Source organism: Macaca fascicularis, chromosome 3, assembly GCF_037993035.2.
Source record: "Macaca fascicularis isolate 582-1 chromosome 3, T2T-MFA8v1.1".
NCBI classification, from domain to species: domain Eukaryota; kingdom Metazoa; phylum Chordata; class Mammalia; order Primates; family Cercopithecidae; genus Macaca; species Macaca fascicularis.
The window spans coordinates 192491702-192509205 of record NC_088377.1 but is presented as its reverse complement, the minus strand read 5'-3'; the positions used below and the strand labels follow the sequence as shown (position 1 = coordinate 192509205).

At 49.1% G+C, this 17504-nt stretch overlaps 1 protein-coding gene across 3 annotated transcripts; it reads left to right on the top strand.

Moving 5' to 3' along the window:
- Positions 1–270: 270 nt before the first annotated feature.
- On the top strand, positions 271–17287 carry ABCF2 (ATP binding cassette subfamily F member 2). Of its 3 annotated transcripts, none has more exons than XM_015448299.3 (15): positions 271–338; positions 1002–1201; positions 2541–2753; positions 3420–3602; positions 3685–3856; positions 4931–5026; positions 6473–6575; positions 9613–9708; positions 9899–10018; positions 10107–10196; positions 10569–10679; positions 12738–12800; positions 13035–13163; positions 13685–13888; positions 14584–17287. In XM_015448299.3, the coding sequence occupies exons 2-15, from the start codon at positions 1045–1047 to the stop codon at positions 14719–14721; spliced, it is 1875 nt and encodes a 624-aa protein (XP_015303785.1). In that variant the 5' UTR covers positions 271–338; positions 1002–1044; the 3' UTR covers positions 14722–17287. The 3 variants fall into 3 exon arrangements, with proteins under 3 accessions (XP_015303785.1, XP_045244032.1, XP_073892474.1); XM_045388097.3 differs by having other exon boundaries at positions 271–547; XM_074036373.1 differs by having other exon boundaries at positions 271–763.
- The last annotated feature ends 217 nt before the right edge of the window (positions 17288–17504 follow it).

The following is a 17504-nucleotide window of genomic DNA, read 5'->3' as shown; positions in this document are numbered from 1 at the left end:
GGCTCAGCCGGCTTATCCGACGAGCAACCTGGGATTTGCAGTTTCCAGCGCCCGAAGCGGGCCCGCTCGCAGAGAGCTCTTGGACTCTAATCCCGCCCCTTCCCGAGCCTCGCGCATCCTGATGGCGTCACGCGGCCCCGCGAGGTCTCTGGGATACGCGGTAGTCCTGAAGCCGGGTCTCACTCTTGGCCGCTGCAACTTGAGGACTACACTTCCCAGGAGGCAGCGCGGCGGCGCGCCGAGAACCACCCGAGGTCGTGATTGGCTGGTGAGCCGGCCGCACGCGGAGGAGCCCAAGGAGCAGCTCTGTTGCGACAGAGGCCGAGCAGCAAGGCCCAGTGAGTTAGGGGAAGGGGAGCTGTAGGGAGAGGGTGCCCGCCGGTGATGTGGAAAGAGGATTAGAAGAGGAAGGAGGAACGGGGTTTGGATGGAGGTTTCTGCGAGGGGAAAGATAGAGCTCAGGGAGAGAACCTCACGGGCGGGGTGGGGGAGTACCCCGGGGTGACGAGCGTGGAGACTAGGAGGGAACTCACGCGGGCGAGGACGAGTGAGTCCCGGCAAGAGGCTGGGTTCTGCGGCCGGGTGATGTGGAGAGGGACTACCGAGAAGAGGCCCGAGACGGACGGGAGAAGGAAGCCCGGAAAGCGAGGCGGCCAGCTGAGTGCGGAGCGCCAAGTTGTAGGGAAACCAGAGAAGGGGACCTCCGCTGAGGGACAGAACCTGGTCCCCAGCTGGAGGCCCTGAAAGAAGGAGCGTTTCCAAAGTGAGGCAGTTCATGGGGGAACTGGTGCCTGTGGAAAAAGATGTTAAGATTAGAAGAGCGGCTGAGAATCGGCATTGGTTTGAGAGACCCTGACCAAGTTGGGAGAGAGGAGGCAGGGGCAGGCCAGGGCATCAGAGGCTTGATATTGACAGGAAGATTCCTGAGAGGGATGGAGCAGGGCCCAGGCATTCTTACTAGTAAGTTTAGAGTTTGGGGGTGTCTGTTTGCCTTCCTTCAGGCACCTTGAAAGAACAGTTAACCTACCCCTGTGGGTCATCATCATGCCCTCCGACCTGGCCAAGAAGAAGGCAGCCAAAAAGAAGGAGGCTGCCAAAGCTCGACAGCGGCCCAGAAAAGGACATGAAGAAAATGGAGATGCTGTCACAGAACCACAGGTGGCAGAGGAGAAGAATGAGGCCAATGGCAGAGAGACCACAGGTGAATTGAGGGAGGGGTGAGTTGGGAATGATTGCTAAGACTTAAGGCATGCCCCAGCCAGAGTCGGAATCTTGATGCTGGGGGCAGTGGAGAATGTATCTGGTGTCATGCAACTTTTCATGATGAATCAAATCAGTAGAGTTGGAATTTGTGCCACCCTATCATTGAGCGAGGAAGCCGAAGACAAGGTTCTCACATACTCAGTGGCAAGCAGAAGTGGGAGTTGCTGAGCTGTGTTGCTGCTCTATTAGACCGTGAGGAGGGGCTCGGTTCCCTGCCCCTTTTTCAGTTTCCATTTCTATGCATGGTGGCCAGTGTGCCAGGTTCGGTGCTACATTATACGCTTGTCCTCACAGGAGTAGTGGCTCTCCCTACCAGAGTAACTTATGGGTTGTTTCATGGGGTTTTTCCTGGGAGAGAGCTCCCTTTCTGTTATTTGTATTTTGGGAAATATTTATTATTTCTCAAGTGCTAGACATGGTGCTATACACTGAGGCACTACAGTCTTCCTTCCAAAAACTTACCGTCTAGACGGGGAAACATGGCAATATGCCGTAAAGACTATTCCAGGCCCTTGGCAGTCCAATCCCAGCCCTCTTCCCTGCCCCCTGAAAACTCCCTAAACAGCCTTCTGCTCCATCCAGACTATTTATTATCCCTTGAATAGTCACCACATCTCTGTTCTTTCACACACTGAATTCTAATACCATCATGTTTTTGCTAGCTACATTTGACATTTCTGTCAAGGCCTAGCTCAGGATAGTGAAGCGTCTCTCAGTCAAACCTGACCTCAATATTTCCATTCTCTATATGCTTTTGCTTTCTTTTAGTGTTACCTTTTTATGTTGTATCTCCTGTTTCTTTGTCTAAATTGTGTCATCTTTGAGTGCAAGGACTAGGTCTTGGGTTTTTTAATGAACTTCTCAGATAGACACTAAGTAAATGTTTGAAGAGGAAAGGAGAATTAGTTTTGCAAATTGTAACAGGCATTCAGAAAAGGGAGAGTTAGAAAGCGATTAGAAGGAGCAGTAAAGTCAGTAAAACTGTGGGAAAGTTTTATTCCTGGCCACAGTAGTGGAGGACAGAAGTTATGAATGATGGGAGTAAGTAAACAGATATGAAGGGACAAAACAAGGGCAAGAGAGATTATAATTAAAAGGACGGGTGTCAAAACGAGCAGGGTGTCAGGGCAGCTCTGTGTGAGTGTGCACTCTGTAAAGCTTGGGAAACATCCGAGTCTGCTCAGCAGGATCGGAACCCAGTCCTTCAGGATGTTCCTCTTTGTGGAGAGCTGAGTCTGTCTCACAGCCATCTTCCCAAACTGCTTTTCTATCCCCAGAAATAGATTTGCTGACCAAGGAGCTAGAGGACTTTGAGATGAAGAAAGCTGCTGCTCGAGCTGTCACTGGCGTCCTGGCCTCTCACCCCAACAGTACAGATGTTCACATTATCAACCTCTCACTCACCTTTCATGGTCAAGAGCTGCTCAGTGACACCAAACTGGAATTAAACTCAGGCCGTCGTTATGGCCTCATTGGTTTAAATGGAATTGGTGAGGCCCTTGGAAGGGGAAGTGGGAGGTATCTCTCCTTGGCTCATCTGTCACTCACAAGTATTTAGCACCAACTATGTTCAGAGCAAAGCGTTTAGAATGTGGGTGGGAGACCAGATACGTCCAGGGGAAAGGAACTAGCAGTGCAGAGCGGTATGTGGTATGTACAGGTTGAGAATCCCTTATCTGAAATGCTTGGAACCAGAAGTGTTTCGGATCTTGGAATATTTGCATTATACTTACCAGCTGAGCATCCCTAATCCAAAAACCTGAAATCCTCCCATGAGCATTTCCTTTAAGCGTCATGTCAGCTCTGAAAAGGTTTTGGATTTTGGAGCATTTTGGATTTTCGGATTAGGGTGCGTCCACCCTGTACCACATGAGTAGTTACAGACAGCAGGTGCTGGAGAAGTTGGTCAGGGGCGTGTGAAGCTGTGGTAAATGAAAAAAGCTTCAGAGAAGGGGTGCGGCAAGAATTGGAGGAAAGTTGGAAAGGAATCCCAAGAATGGGGGCTGGCAAGGTTTGAACGAATAAAGGGAAGAAAGGTCCTCAAAAAAAAAAAAAAAATTGGATGAGGTCCCAGTTTGGCTGGGGTGGAAGAGCTAGTGGTGAAGAGGAATAGGGGAAGCTCAGTGTACCAAGCGTCTGCTTCTCTCCCATCTCAGGAAAGTCCATGCTGCTCTCCGCTATTGGGAAACGTGAAGTGCCCATCCCTGAGCACATTGACATCTACCATCTGACTCGAGAGATGCCTCCTAGTGACAAGACACCCTTGCAGTGTGTGATGGAAGTTGACACAGAGCGGGCCATGCTGGAGAGGGAGGCAGAGCGGCTGGCTCATGAGGATGGTAGGACTCCAGACCTGGGCATGGGGGTGGGCGTCCTCCCAGAAAGGCCCCCAGGAGCCTCATGGCCATACACTATCCACAGCGGAGTGTGAGAAACTCATGGAGCTCTACGAGCGCCTGGAGGAGCTGGATGCTGACAAGGCAGAGATGAGGGCCTCGCGGATCTTACATGGACTGGGTTTCACGCCTGCCATGCAGCGCAAGAAGCTAAAAGACTTCAGTGGGGGCTGGAGGATGAGGGTTGCCCTTGCCAGGTGAGTCCCTCCCTCCTTCCTTACCGCCGTAACTCCCCCATCTCTCCAGAGTTTAGTGTTCACTCCAGTGGAACTGTTTGGAACAGGAGTCATTGGTAAGTGTCAAACGAGACATGGACATTTGCAGTGTAGAGGGGGTTGTTGCGTATGGGTTAGAGAGAGAGCTTCCTGGCTGAAGTGGTAGAGTGACTCAGTTTTCTGTTGGATTCCCAGCACCCAGCACAGAGTTTAGAGATCCTAGGGGTAGTCCTAGGTAAAACGGTAGAGTAGGTCTATTTCTGTCCTCCCACCAGGATTCCCTTTCCACCTTTTTTGTGCTGTACTCCTGCTAATTTTGGCTGTAAAGATAAAATGTTAGACGGCGATTATGATAGCTATCATTCTTACTCTGTTGTGGCCTGGACTCAAAGTGAGCTTCTATAGACAAGCATTCCCCCAATAATCCCCCCCGAGTCACTAAACAGGTAATTCCTTGCCCCATCATTCTCTGTGAAGGGAATTTATAAGACTTGATATACTGCTCTAGAAAGTTGCCTGCGTGTGCCTTAGAACATGAACACAGTGGCTCCACTTGCTAGCAAGGATTAGCTGTCACTGGTTCACCCAAGGAGCTTTTAAAAACACAGATTTCTGGTTTGGGAACCAGAACTTTAGAGGAACCAGAGCTTTAGAGTCTATCCCTTGCGAGACTGTGGCCACCCCACCAGATAGGTCTATCTTCAGACCTTCAGATAGGTCTAATTTGTTTTAGCAGTTTATTTCCTTTGTATCTTTTTGTCGTCTCTATGGTATCCAACTTCAGTGCACAAGGCTTATCAACTCATAGAGACTTCTACAGCCTTGCCTCAAACTGTCCTTATATGCTTCTGAGTCCCGTATTCTACTCTTCAGTCTCTCCTCTTCGACTCTTGTTTGTGTCCTACTTCTTTTCCCTCTGAAGTATAGAGCCTAAAATTGATTTCAAGACTCAAGCCAGGAGCCTACTCAGAACTGCATGTAGCAGGCAAGTTGGTCCCTCCTGTGTCACATCCATTATAATTCTGAGGTGCTTCTGTCTCCTTTACTGTCCTTCAGAGCCCTCTTTATTCGGCCCTTCATGCTGCTCCTGGATGAGCCCACCAACCACCTGGACCTAGATGCTTGTGTGTGGTTGGAAGAAGAACTAAAAACGTAAGAAGGTGGGATGGGGGATGTGAGTGGGCCGGTCCCAAAGCGGGGAATCTAGAAAATGGCTGCCCAGAAACTGCACTGCTGTTAGAGCGGTGAGAAAGGAACTGAAGGAAGGCCGGAGTTCACTTGCTTGGACAAGCAGTGAGCACCTTTAGGGCTGTTTAGGGCTGGCCGTTTTGTTTGATTTTCTTTAGTTTGAAATTTATGAGCATTAAAAAAAAAATCCTTGTTGATTTTTTCCATATTTCAAATTCAAGATCTTAATTAAAGACTTTTTTTTTCTTAATTGTATAAAGCAAAAAAAGGAGGTCTTCCATCTAAGATCATGAAGCAATGACAAAGGAAAATATAGCCAATATGGTCATGGTCCTACGGCTAAAGAACTGAATAAGCTGGAATACTGTACCAATTTTAAAAGAAGGCTTTTAGTGGTACAGTGACTTAGTACCTTCTTTCAAAAAGTAAAGAATTTTGTTTTTTATTGTGTCTTCCCACCCACAGTTTTGGATATATTCGTGGGTGTATTTGTGTACATACACATTTCTGTTTACTATCACTGTGACTACTGTCTCCACTCCATTCTGTTGAAAATTAGAACAGAAGGCCGGGCGCGGTGGCTCAAGCCTGTAATCCCAGCACTTTGGGAGGCCGAGACGGGCGGATCACTAGGTCAGGAGATCGAGACCATCCTGGCTAATACGGTGAAACCCCGTCTCTACTAAAAAATACAAAAAACTGGGCCGGGCGCGGTGGCTCAAGCCTGTAATCCCAGCACTTTGGGAGGCCGAGATGGGCGGATCACAAGGTCAGGAGATCGAAACCATCCTGGCTAACATGGTGAAACCCCGTCTCTACTAAAAATACAAAAAACTAGCCGGGCGAGGTGGCGGGCGCCTGTAGTCCCAGCTACTCGGGAGGCTGAGGCAGGAGAATGGCGTAAACCCGGGAAGCGGAGCTTGCAGTGAGCTGAGATCCAGCCACTGCACTCCAGCCTGGGCGACAGAGCGAGACTCCGTCTCAAAAAAAAAAAAAAAAAAATACAAAAAACTAGCCGGGCGAGGTGGCGGGCGCCTGTAGTCCCAGCTACTCAGGAGGCTGAGACAGGAGAATGGCCCGAACCCGGGAGGCGGAGCTTGCAGTGAGCTGAGATCCGGCCACTGCACTCCAGCCTGGGCGACAGAGTGAGACTTCGTCTCAAAAAAAAAAAAAAAAAAAAAAGAGAATTAGAACAGAAGATTGAGGAAACTCAGGCTGTCTCGCCACACTGAAAGATGTCCCTTAGAGTTAGATTGTTAAGTGGTGGCTTAGGTGCTTGCTGACAACCAGGAATTGGACAACACATCTAAAAGGTGCTTAGGAATAAGGATGGGCCTGACTCTCAGTTCACCTGTTGTCAGCTAGCTCCCGTGGTTGAGCTCTTCACTGATTGGTTCTTTGGCTTTGCAGTTTTAAGCGCATCTTGGTCCTCGTCTCCCATTCCCAGGATTTTCTGAATGGTGTCTGTACCAACATCATTCACATGCACAACAAGAAACTGAAGTATTATACGGTGAGTGGGCCTCGGCTTCTTTCTGGTAATCTCTGCTTACCAAATCTCTGAAATTCTCTTTAAAAAAAAAAGAAGAATGCCAGTGTGGTGACTCATGCCTATAATCCCAGCACTTTGGGAGGCTGAGGTGGGTGGGTCACTTGAGGTCAGGAGTTTGAGACTAGCCTGGCCAACATGGTGAAACCCTATCTCTGGCCGGGCGCGGTGGCTCAAGCCTGTAATCCCAGCACTTTGGGAGGCCGAGACGGGCGGATCTGCCGAGAGGTCGGGAGATCAAGACCATCCTGGCTAATATGGTGAAACCCCGTCTCCACTAAAAAAAAATACAAAAAACTAGCCGGGCGAGGTGGCGGGCGCCTGTAGTCCCAGCTACTCGGGAGGCTGAGGCAGGAGAATGGCGGGAACCCGGGAGGCGGAGCTTGCAGTGAGCTGAGATCCGGCCACTGCACTCCAGCCTGGGCGACAGACCGAGACTCCGTCTCAAAAAAAAAAAAAAAAAAAAAAACCCTATCTCTACTAAAAATACAAAAAAATTAGCCAGGTGTAGTGGTAGGTGCCTGTAGTCCCAGCTACTTGGGAAGCTGAGGCAGGAGAATCACTTGAACCCTGGAGGTGGAGGTTGCAATGAGCTGAGATGACGCCACTGCACTCCAGCCTGGGTGACAGAGCAAGACTCATCTCAAAAAAAAAACCAAAAAAACCAGACCTATCTGTTAGCTCCTTTCTACCTATTGCTATAAAAAGATACGGACGGCCGGGCGCAGTGGCTCACGCCTGTAATCTCAGCACTTTGGGAGGCCGAGGCGGGTGGATCATGAGGTCAGGAGATCGAGACCATCCTGGTTAACATGGTGAAAACTCGTCTCTACTAAAAATACAAAAAACTAGCCGGGCGTGGCGGCGGGCGCCTGTAGTCCCCGCTACTCGGGAGGCTGAGGCAGGAGAATGGCGTGAATGCAGGAGGCAGAACTTGCAGTGAGCCGAGATCGTGCCACTGTACTCCAGCCTGGGCGACAGAGCGAGACTCCGTCTCAAAAAAAGAAAAGGATATGGACAAGGAGTCCTGCCACCTGTTTTATTTTAATCCCAAAGTCATTGCTTCCAGGCCATAGGCCATGGATTGGCAGCCTGTGCACATGGTGTATGTTTGCCTTGTGGCAAAGAAGTTGACTTTTCACGGTGCCCAGGCAGGCCCTGGTGCCATCTGCCTTGCCTTTTTGTTTCTGGAGACAGAATCTCATTCCGTCACCCAGGCTGGCACGATCTCAGCTCACTGCAACCTCTACCTCCTGAATCCAAGTGATTCTTGTACTTCAGCCTTCCGAGTAGCTGGGACTACAGGCATGCGACCCCACACCTGGCTAGTTTTTGTATTTTTAGTAGAGACAGGGTTTTGCCGTATTGGCCAGGCTGGTCTTAAACTCCTGACCTCAGGTGATCTGCCCACCTCGGCCTCCCAAAGTGCTGGAAAAACAGGCATGACCCACTGTACCAGGCCTCCCTCTGCCTTCTTGAATGCCGTCTTAACTCTGCTTCACTGGAGTTAACACATTTACCCCATCTTCCATGACCACAGGAGAATGGGGATCAGGATCTCAACAGCCCACTGTTGTGCCTTGCCTTTTCATTTTATATTTCAAAAAGCATATAAGAAATTAACAATTGATGTCCTCTTCATTCATAGTCATAGGAGTATTAGTTTTTAACATAGCCTTTCAGACACTTCATGTATACTTGCACGCATTTGTAGAAAATTTCATATATACATATCTTTTTATACAATTGCAGCATTTTTTTTTTTTTGGTTTTCTTGAGACCGAGTCTTGTTCCGTTGCCAGGCTGGAGTGCAGTGGAGCAATCTGGGCTCACTGCAACCTCCGCCTCCCAGGTTCAAGGGATTCTCCTGCCTCGGCCTCCTGAGTAGCTGGGACTACAGGTGCGCGCCCCCATGCCCAGCTAATTTTTGTATTTTTAGTAGAGACGGGGTTTCACCATATTGGCCAGGATGGTCTTGCTCTCTTGACCTCATGATCTGCCTGCCTCAGCCTCCCAAAGTGCTGGGATTAGAGGCGTGAGCCACCACACCTGGCCTCTTTTTTCCTGAGATGGGGTCTGTCTTTGTCTCCCAGGCTGGAGTCCAGTGGCGTGATATTGGCTCACTGCAACCTCTGCCTCTCAGGTTCAAGTAATCCTCCCACCTCAGCCTCGCAGGTAGCTGGGACCACAGGCACATGCCACCATACCTGGCTAATTTTTATATTTTTAGTAGAGGCGGGGTTTTGCCATGTTGACCAGGCTGCTCCCAAACTCCTGGCCTCAAGTGATCCACCTACCTCAGCCTCCCAAAGTGTTGGGATTACAGGCGTGAGCCAATGCAACTGGCCACAGTTACAATTTTAATAATCATTCTGTAGGTTGCTTTTTAAATTTAGTATATTTTGGACTGCTTTCCATGTGAGTATATATAAATCAACCACAATCTTCAGTGACTGCACAGTATTTCGTTATGTGTTTATCCTGTAACGTGTTAGGCCCTTTCTGATGGATATTTAGCTTGAGTCCAGTTTTGTTTGCAGATAGAAGCCATGGTAGTCCACTTATGCAGGGTTTGTCAGCTTCTAAATCTGACTGGTCTGTTTTCCTATCTGGAGACAGCTCTTGTAGTCTTTTGTGGGGCTTTAGCCTCTAGGGGCTGGGAGAGGAATGGGAGGTGGTATTGGAAGGCTCTCAGTCTCATGACGTCTCTATGACCGTGATTTTCAGGGCTACTCCCATTGCCACAGGTGTCGTTCTGGCTAACCTAAGGATTTGCGCTGGAGCCTGACCCTGGCTGCGCTGAGCAAGGGGCATAGAATTGAAAAGACTCTGATTTGAGGTTAGGATATGCTTCTGTAATGCACTTCCTCTGTTCTTACTGCACATTCTTAGAGCCAGGGCCAAGTCAGTGCCATCCCTCATCCCCCTAAACTCTGAATGAGAATCCAGGATTGAAACCCAGGTTAAAGCTGCCCGCCTTACCTGGCACATTTCCACGCAGGGTAATTATGATCAGTATGTGAAGACGCGGCTAGAGCTGGAGGAGAACCAGATGAAGAGGTTTCACTGGGAGCAAGATCAGATTGCACACATGAAGGTAGGGAGACTGCAGAGTCAGGCTCGTGGCTTCCTGTCCAAAACAAGCAGGGGGCTTGGATGAGGGCATTGGGACAAATTGGGGTGATGGAGGAGGTTGGGAAGGAGTTACGATCACCATTTTTGCCCTGGATTGAAGATGAATTGTTGAGCGCCTGCATGTACTCCAAGCTCCCTTTGGTCTCTTTTAGAACTACATTGCGAGGTTTGGTCATGGCAGTGCCAAGCTGGCCCGGCAGGCCCAGAGCAAGGAGAAGACGCTACAGAAAATGATGGCATCAGGACTGACAGAGAGGGTCGTGAGCGATAAGGTAGGGTGTGATTGGGTGGGGTTGGGTGGCCTAAGGTGAGATGGATAAGAAGGGAGCCAACTTGATACATGCCCTCTTTTCTGCCTAGACACTGTCATTTTATTTCCCACCATGTGGCAAGATCCCTCCACCTGTCATTATGGTGCAAAATGTGAGCTTCAAGTATACAAAAGATGGGGTAAGTTCAGGGCAGGGCATGGGTGGCTGGGGTGTATCTTATAGGGTGAGTGGCAGCTCATGGGAGCCGCTCCTGTCCTGTGCTGACCACACCTGCTAGCCCACGCGCTCTGGGGGATTTTCAGGTGTGGCAGCTGGGATGCCTTCATCCAAGGCTGCTCACAGGCACTTCTTCGTGTATATGGAAAGAAGACTACTCAGCTGGGTTGGTGGGCGGAGGCAGTGGGGGAGGCGGGGTCTACTATGAGTGCTTCCTCCCACTACTCTTCCTTCCTCCTCTCTTGGTGACTGGGGAGTCAGCGGGCTTAGTCTGCTGGTCAGAGCAGATTCGTACTCTAGCCTTGTGTCCATATCTCTCTCATCCCCACCTCAGCCTTGCATCTACAATAATCTAGAATTTGGAATTGACCTTGACACACGAGTGGCTCTGGTAGGGCCCAATGGAGCAGGGAAGTCAACTCTTCTGAAGCTGCTAACTGGAGAGGTACAGTGCCAAGGTGGGCGTGGATCCTTCTAAGATTAGGCCTTGCGATGGCTAAGGAAGAGGGAAGTGATGCAGCGGCTACTACTTTGGGAGGGCCTGAGTAGCCTGGTGGTGAGTGAGCCATCTGGAGGGGCGGGGCAGCAGACAGGAGAAGGGGAATGTCTGGTTGGACAGTGCTGAGGCTGGGGGCTGTTTTCCTGGGACAGGGATGTAGGGGGGAGTCTTTTATAGTGCGTGTGTGAATACATGTATGTATTTGAGCACATTTCTATTTTTTTTTTTTTTTTTTTTTGAGACGGAGTCTCACTCTTGCCCAGGCTAGAGTGCAATGGTGCGATCTGAGCTCACTGCAACCCCCATCCCCCGGGTTCAAGCAGTTCTCCTGCCTCAGCCTCCCAAGTAGCTGAGATTACAGGCATGCACCACAGCTAATTTTTTTGTATTTTAGTAGAGATGAGGTTTCACCATGTTCGTCAGGCTGGTCTTGAACTCCTGACCTCATGATCTGCCTGCCTTGGCCTCCCAAAGTGCTAGGATTTCAGGCGTGAGCCACCATGCCTGGCCCATGTTTCTATTTTCAATCAGAGCATTTAGAATATAGGAACATCTGTGCGTTTAGGGATGCTGCAGATTCTCAAGTAATGTCATTTCATTAATATTGATGAAAAATAGAAATGATTCCCAGCTGGGACCACTGTCTTTGTGGAGTTTGCACTTTCCCCTTAACGTCTACATGGGTTTTCCCCGGTACTTCAGTTTCTTCCCGCATCCCAAAGCTGCGCCTGTCAGGTTACTTGGCATGTCTCAGTGGTTCCAGTCTGAATGAGTGTGGGTGTGTGTGAGCGTACCCTATAATGGAATGGCGTCCTCTTCAGGGCTGGTTCTTGCCTTGTTCCCCGGATTGTGGGATGGGCTCCGGCTGCCCATGATCCTAAACTTGAATAAGCAGGTTGGAAAATGATAGCATGAATGAGTATAAATTACTGTAAAAGAAAAATTCATAAAGTTTATGATAATCATACAAATGCACTCAGCAAACCAGCCACATTCGTGATTATTTTTGAACTGTGTGGTGATAGGAGGTGCTCCTTACGATTTTCTCTTTGCAAACATTTATTCCTTGGTTTAACCCACCACTCTTACAATTGCCATCACTCACTGATTCACCAAAAATTGGGTAAATAACTTACCTCATTTCTATTAATCTTTCTTAAGTGTATGTATAGCTCACATGTATTTTAATGTTGAATATTAGAAGTGACTGGGTCTTTTGGCCAGGCTCCGTGGCTCACACCTATAATCCCAGTGCTTTGGGAGGCCGAGGCAGGCAGATCACTTGAGATCAGGAGTTTGAGACCAGCCTGGCCAACATGGTGAAACCCCGTCTTTACTAAAAATGCAAAAAAATTAGCCAGGCATGGTGGCAGGTGTCTGTAATCCCAGTTACTCCAGAATCTCTTGAGCCTGGGACAGAGAGGTTGCGGTGAGCTGAGATCGCGCCACTGCACTCCAGCCTGGGTGACAGAGTGAGACTCCCTCTTAAAAAAAAGAATCTTTGGATCTTTATTTAGAAGTTTGGTGATCTTTTTTTGTGACCAAAAATGCTGCAGGAACCTAATTTTTCTTTATATCAGTTAGCCTGTGGCAAAATTAGTTTTGTTATATGTTGTTTCACTTAAAATGAAACTTTAAAATAGGTTCTGTGTCTAAGAACCTATCAATGACAGTGACAACTTTGAGGACTTAACTGTTTTTAATTTTAGAAAATGTATGTTACACCTACATCCAAGTCCTTTGTTATACAGCATAGTGCGTTCTGCAGTAGACGTTTCATAACTACTTAAATTGTATCTTTGCCTCTTGAGAACATCTGCTTCCGTGCATCTTCCTAAATATTTTTAGAGTGGCCAGAATAGCAGTGTGTGAGTTGGTGATGTATTCTTTTTAGGAAGTTGAGTCTTGTTCATTGTGAACATGTGTGTGTTTGCCTGCTCTGCCTATGTCTCTAACTGGGCTTCCTTTGTTTCATGTTTAACGTTTCTACTTTTTTCTTCCTAGTTACTACCCACAGATGGCATGATCCGAAAACACTCTCATGTCAAGATAGGGCGTTACCATCAGGTACAGGCCTGGGGTTGGGATCCGGGGAATTGCCCAGGGTGTAGGAAAGGGCTGTATCTGGCCGAGTTCCAGCCAGCCGCCCCCACCCCCTGGCAGGAATTCCAGCCTAGGTGGCTCCTACCTGCTTCTTGAACCCAGAACAGGTGCCCGAGATAGAAATAGGAAGTTATCTAGTAGGGTTCTTTTTGAAGCGGGATGCCAGTCACACCCAGGTGGCTTCCATTTTTCCTGTAGCATTTACAAGAGCAGCTGGACTTAGATCTCTCGCCTTTGGAGTACATGATGAAGTGCTACCCAGAGATCAAGGAGAAGGAAGAAATGAGGAAGATCATTGGGCGATACGGTCTTACTGGGAAACAACAGGTCAGTAAAGGAGGGTGTGGTGAGGATGCCAAATAGCTGGGAGACTGTGACTGGGTGGGTCAAGGGACACTGTCCTGGCAGGCTAGGTTTCGAAGCTGTCCAAACCAGAGTCTCCGCCATTTGATTCCCCTAAGAACCTACTACCTTTTCTTTACTCTAGGTTGTTATGTAATGGAGCATTTTAAGGGAGCAAGGATAGCGTGCCAGTCTCTGACATGCCCTTGTGCCATAGTGCTTGAGGGCAAAGGAACTTGCAGTCTAGAAAACAAATTTCTGGATTCAGATCTGGAAGGATCCAGTTCATTAAGATTTAATTGTCAAGAGAGCAAGAGATACCGGCTTAGTAATGGCAAGGGCTTCAGGTTTCCGGACGAGTCTCTTTCAGGCCTCAAGAGACTAGTGGGTCTCTCTGAGCCTCACTTTTTATAAAATGGCGATGCTAATGGAGGAGTCAGGGAGAGATGAGCTGTGCTGGTTGGTGGGATAATGCCAAGTTATATGTAGGTCATGGTTCTATTCAGGTGAGCCCAATCCGGAACTTGTCAGATGGGCAGAAGTGCCGAGTTTGTCTGGCCTGGCTGGCCTGGCAGAACCCCCACATGCTCTTCCTGGACGAACCCACCAATCACCTGGATATCGAGACCATCGACGCCCTGGCAGATGCCATCAATGAGTTTGAGGGTGGTATGATGCTGGTCAGCCATGACTTCAGACTCATTCAGCAGGTGAGGCCCTGGCCGGTGGGTGAGGCACAGCAGAGAGCTTCTAGAGGGTTGGGTAGGGTAGTCATGGCATGTGGAGGGTGCATAATACCCGCCTACTTAATTAAGAGAAGGGGCTCAGAGCATAGACACAAGTAGTAAGGACCGGTTCTTATGCCTCTTTGGGGCTACTTAGAATGCCTTAACTGAAACACTTCATTTCTTCAGTAGCTATCTGGAGATGTCAACCAACTTAGCATTTTGGGCCCAAATGGGAAAGAGAGTTGGGTAGAAAACTGGGTGCTTTTACTACTGTCCCAAGATTCTTTAGTCCAAAAATAGTATTCTAAGAAGGATTTTGATTAGACAGAGAACTACCTCAGTCATTGGAGAAGAAGTTGTTGCTCATTCCTCTGAAGCTCTGGAGAAGATAGGAGGTGGAGAAAAGAAGGCTGAGAGTGAAGCCTCTGAATAGATCTAGGCCCTGCCAGGGAGCTGACAATAGGAGTGACACAGCAGTTCCTGGCTTGGAAGGCTCCAAACCTGATTATGGTACCCTTGGGTGAGAACATCCCAAATAACTTAGAAGTAGTGAGACAGTGAGTTGGATATGGGTTTGGAGGGTGGAGTTTTCTTCCTAGATGCCCCTCAGGATAGTCTGCTGGGCAGAGGTGGGGACAGTGACTAGCCCAGGATTAAGTCTAGTTTTTGCTCTCTAGGTTGCACAGGAAATTTGGGTCTGTGAGAAGCAGACAATCACCAAGTGGCCTGGAGACATCCTGGCTTACAAGGAGCACCTCAAGTCCAAGCTGGTGGATGAGGAGCCCCAGCTCACCAAGAGGACCCACAACGTGTGAGCCCTCTACCTGGGCTCGGGTCAGGAGCTCCATCTGGGAACTAACAGCTGCTACCCTGACCAGCCGCTCAGGACAGGACCCTGGGGCTACACTCCTGCATTGCTGCAATACTGCTCCCCCAGCCTCTCCCCTGCCCCTCAACCTGCCTTAGCTGCACTCTCTTATCTACAGCTGGACAGTACCTGTCTGTTTCCTGTCCTCCTTCCAGTTACGTCTGTCCATGTCTGGACTCGGCTGGCCGTTCCCTCCAGCCCCTTGCTGGTTACTTACTCTGAGTGTGATGCAGTCAGAGGCACCAGCGGGTTAGCGCAAGGGCCCAAGCCCTGGATTTGGCCCGCGGAGGAGCTTAGGATCCTCGTTTTCTGGGTTTTGGTGATGTTGGAGGAGTACCCCCAGCCCACCGCCCCGATTCCTTTTTGCTTCTGGTTTGGAGCTCTGGACCAGGACCTTCGTCCTGGTCAGTTTTTAAATAATTATTTAACAGTGTAACTTTTAGACCTGCGTGACATCTACAAAGCGCCCAATAAAGAAAGAGGAAGCCACGGTCCCTACCTTCCTTCTCGGGTCTCTGGGGCCTTCTCCTCCCTGCGGTGCCAACATGCACTGCCCTCAGCAGGAGCTGGATCCAGCGTCAGTGTGTGGATGGGAACCGAAGACTAGTCCGTAGGAGCTCGAAGAACGTTCTCCCTTTACTGCGGATTTGAAATTGCACCTTTTCTCAGGCCTGTGATTCACAGACTTTAACGTGAATCAGAATCACCTGGAGCACTCATGAGATCAGATTGCCAGATCTCGCCTCAGGGTTTCTGGTTCAGTAGGTTTTGGGGGAGACCAAGAACGTGAACATTTCTAACAAGTTTCCAGGTGATGCTGTTGTTGCTGGTCCAGGGGCTGTATTTGGAAAACCACTGTCCAGGAGCGTGGTTTTCCAATTGTGATCTGAGGTTCTGCCCCAACTGCATAGAAGTTGGGCTGCTTGTTAAAAACGCAGGCCAGGTGCGGTGGCTCACACCTGTAATTCCAGCGCTTCGGGAGGCTGAGGCAGGTGGATCACTTGAGCTCAGGAGTTCAGGACCAGTCTGGGAAATATGACGAAACCCATCTTTACACGCCTGGAATCCCACCTGCTCAAGTGGCTGGATTGCTTGAGCCCGGGAGGCGGAGGTTGCAGTGAGCTGAGATTGCACCACTGCATTCCAGCCTGGGTGACAGAGCAAAACCCTGTCTCAAAAAAATGCAGACTGCCAGGCACAGTGGCTCACACCTGTATTCCGACTGTAAGCTTATCACCTTGGGAGGCCAATGTAGGAGGATCAGTTGAGCCCAGAAGTTCAAGACCAGCCTGGGCAAAGTAGGGAGACCCCATCTCTACAAATAATAATAAAACGAACCGGGCATGGTACCATGTGCCTGTGGTCCCAGCTGCTCTGGAAAGAGGAGGCTCACTTGAGCCCAGGAGGTTGAGGCTGCAGTGAGCAGAGAACGTGCCACTACACTCCAGCCTGAGGACAGACCGAGACACTGTCTCAAAAAATAAAGGTTGCTGAGCATCAGACCTATTGATTAATCACGTTTGGTAGAATGAGAGAAGTGCAGAGATGGCCAGGAGTTTGCATTTTCACACCAACATCTGTGAACCTCTCTTCCTATTGGGATACAGGAGAGTTTGTATTTTTACCTGTCCACAGCCATAGTTTTCATCATCACTATTGAATTCACTTCCAGCCCAGGGCTCTGCATACCTTATCTGGGTCTTTTGAACTTCAATAGCACCTCACCAGTGGCCATCCTTCCTGGTATGGATTCATCACTCTGCCTCTGAAATCAGTAGCCATCCCTATGGGAAGACACAGCCATGGTTTTTCAGTACTCATTATGCCAGGACTGGCGGGAGCAACTGTCCCAGATGGTGTTTAAACCCCTTAGGAGCTCATGATCTTGTTGGAAAGCCAGTAAGACAGAACCATACAGGACACAAATTAGATGCTAAATTGTGATTTAGATAGGAGACAGAAGTATTCAAAAAGGAGGGAAATTTCTTGTGAGTAGCTGCCCAGAGAGGTGGAATTAGTGTGCTCTCACTTGGAAAATGAGTAGGGTCTTCTCAGATGGCCACGAAGTCCAGGAACTGCCCTGGGCAACAGGGACAAGAGCCTCCCATGAGACACTGCAGCAGAGACAGACGGGAGTCCTCTACCCACTGACCCCAGAGAGTACTGGCCTGACTGCTTTATGCCTTAAGTGGGACCTGGAGCAAAATGGCCCAAGTTAGTCTGTCCTGAGTGTCCAGAGCCTTGGTTCAGGGGAGAATGGCATCTGGAGAGTGGGCTGCTGGGATAATGGGAACAGGGAGGGACAGAGTCCCTGCTACTTCAGCCAAGAAAGTGCTGGATATTGCTAAGAATCTAGGTAGTCTCGGGATCTCTGGTCTCCATGCTAGGACAGGAGGTCTTTGGAACCTAGAGGAATGGAAATAGTCTAGTCAGCTTACTTGTCGAGAAAAATGTCAACCTTGGTAATTTAAAGAATGCTTTAAAAGTCCACAAAATACATATTTCTAAAATTAGCAGTGCCTTGTTTTGGATTGAGAAATGCCCTGTTAGTTCTCTTAAGCCTTAGCACGTAGGATGTGACCTGCCATTCAGAGCGGGGTGGAGAGGTAAGTTGATTGAGGGGTTGCTCGCGTTAACACAACCAGCAGGTGATGCTGGTGTTTGGAACCCTTCCCCCACCTCTTGATTTGAAACATCCTCTTTCTGCCCATGCCCCAATATGTTTCATAT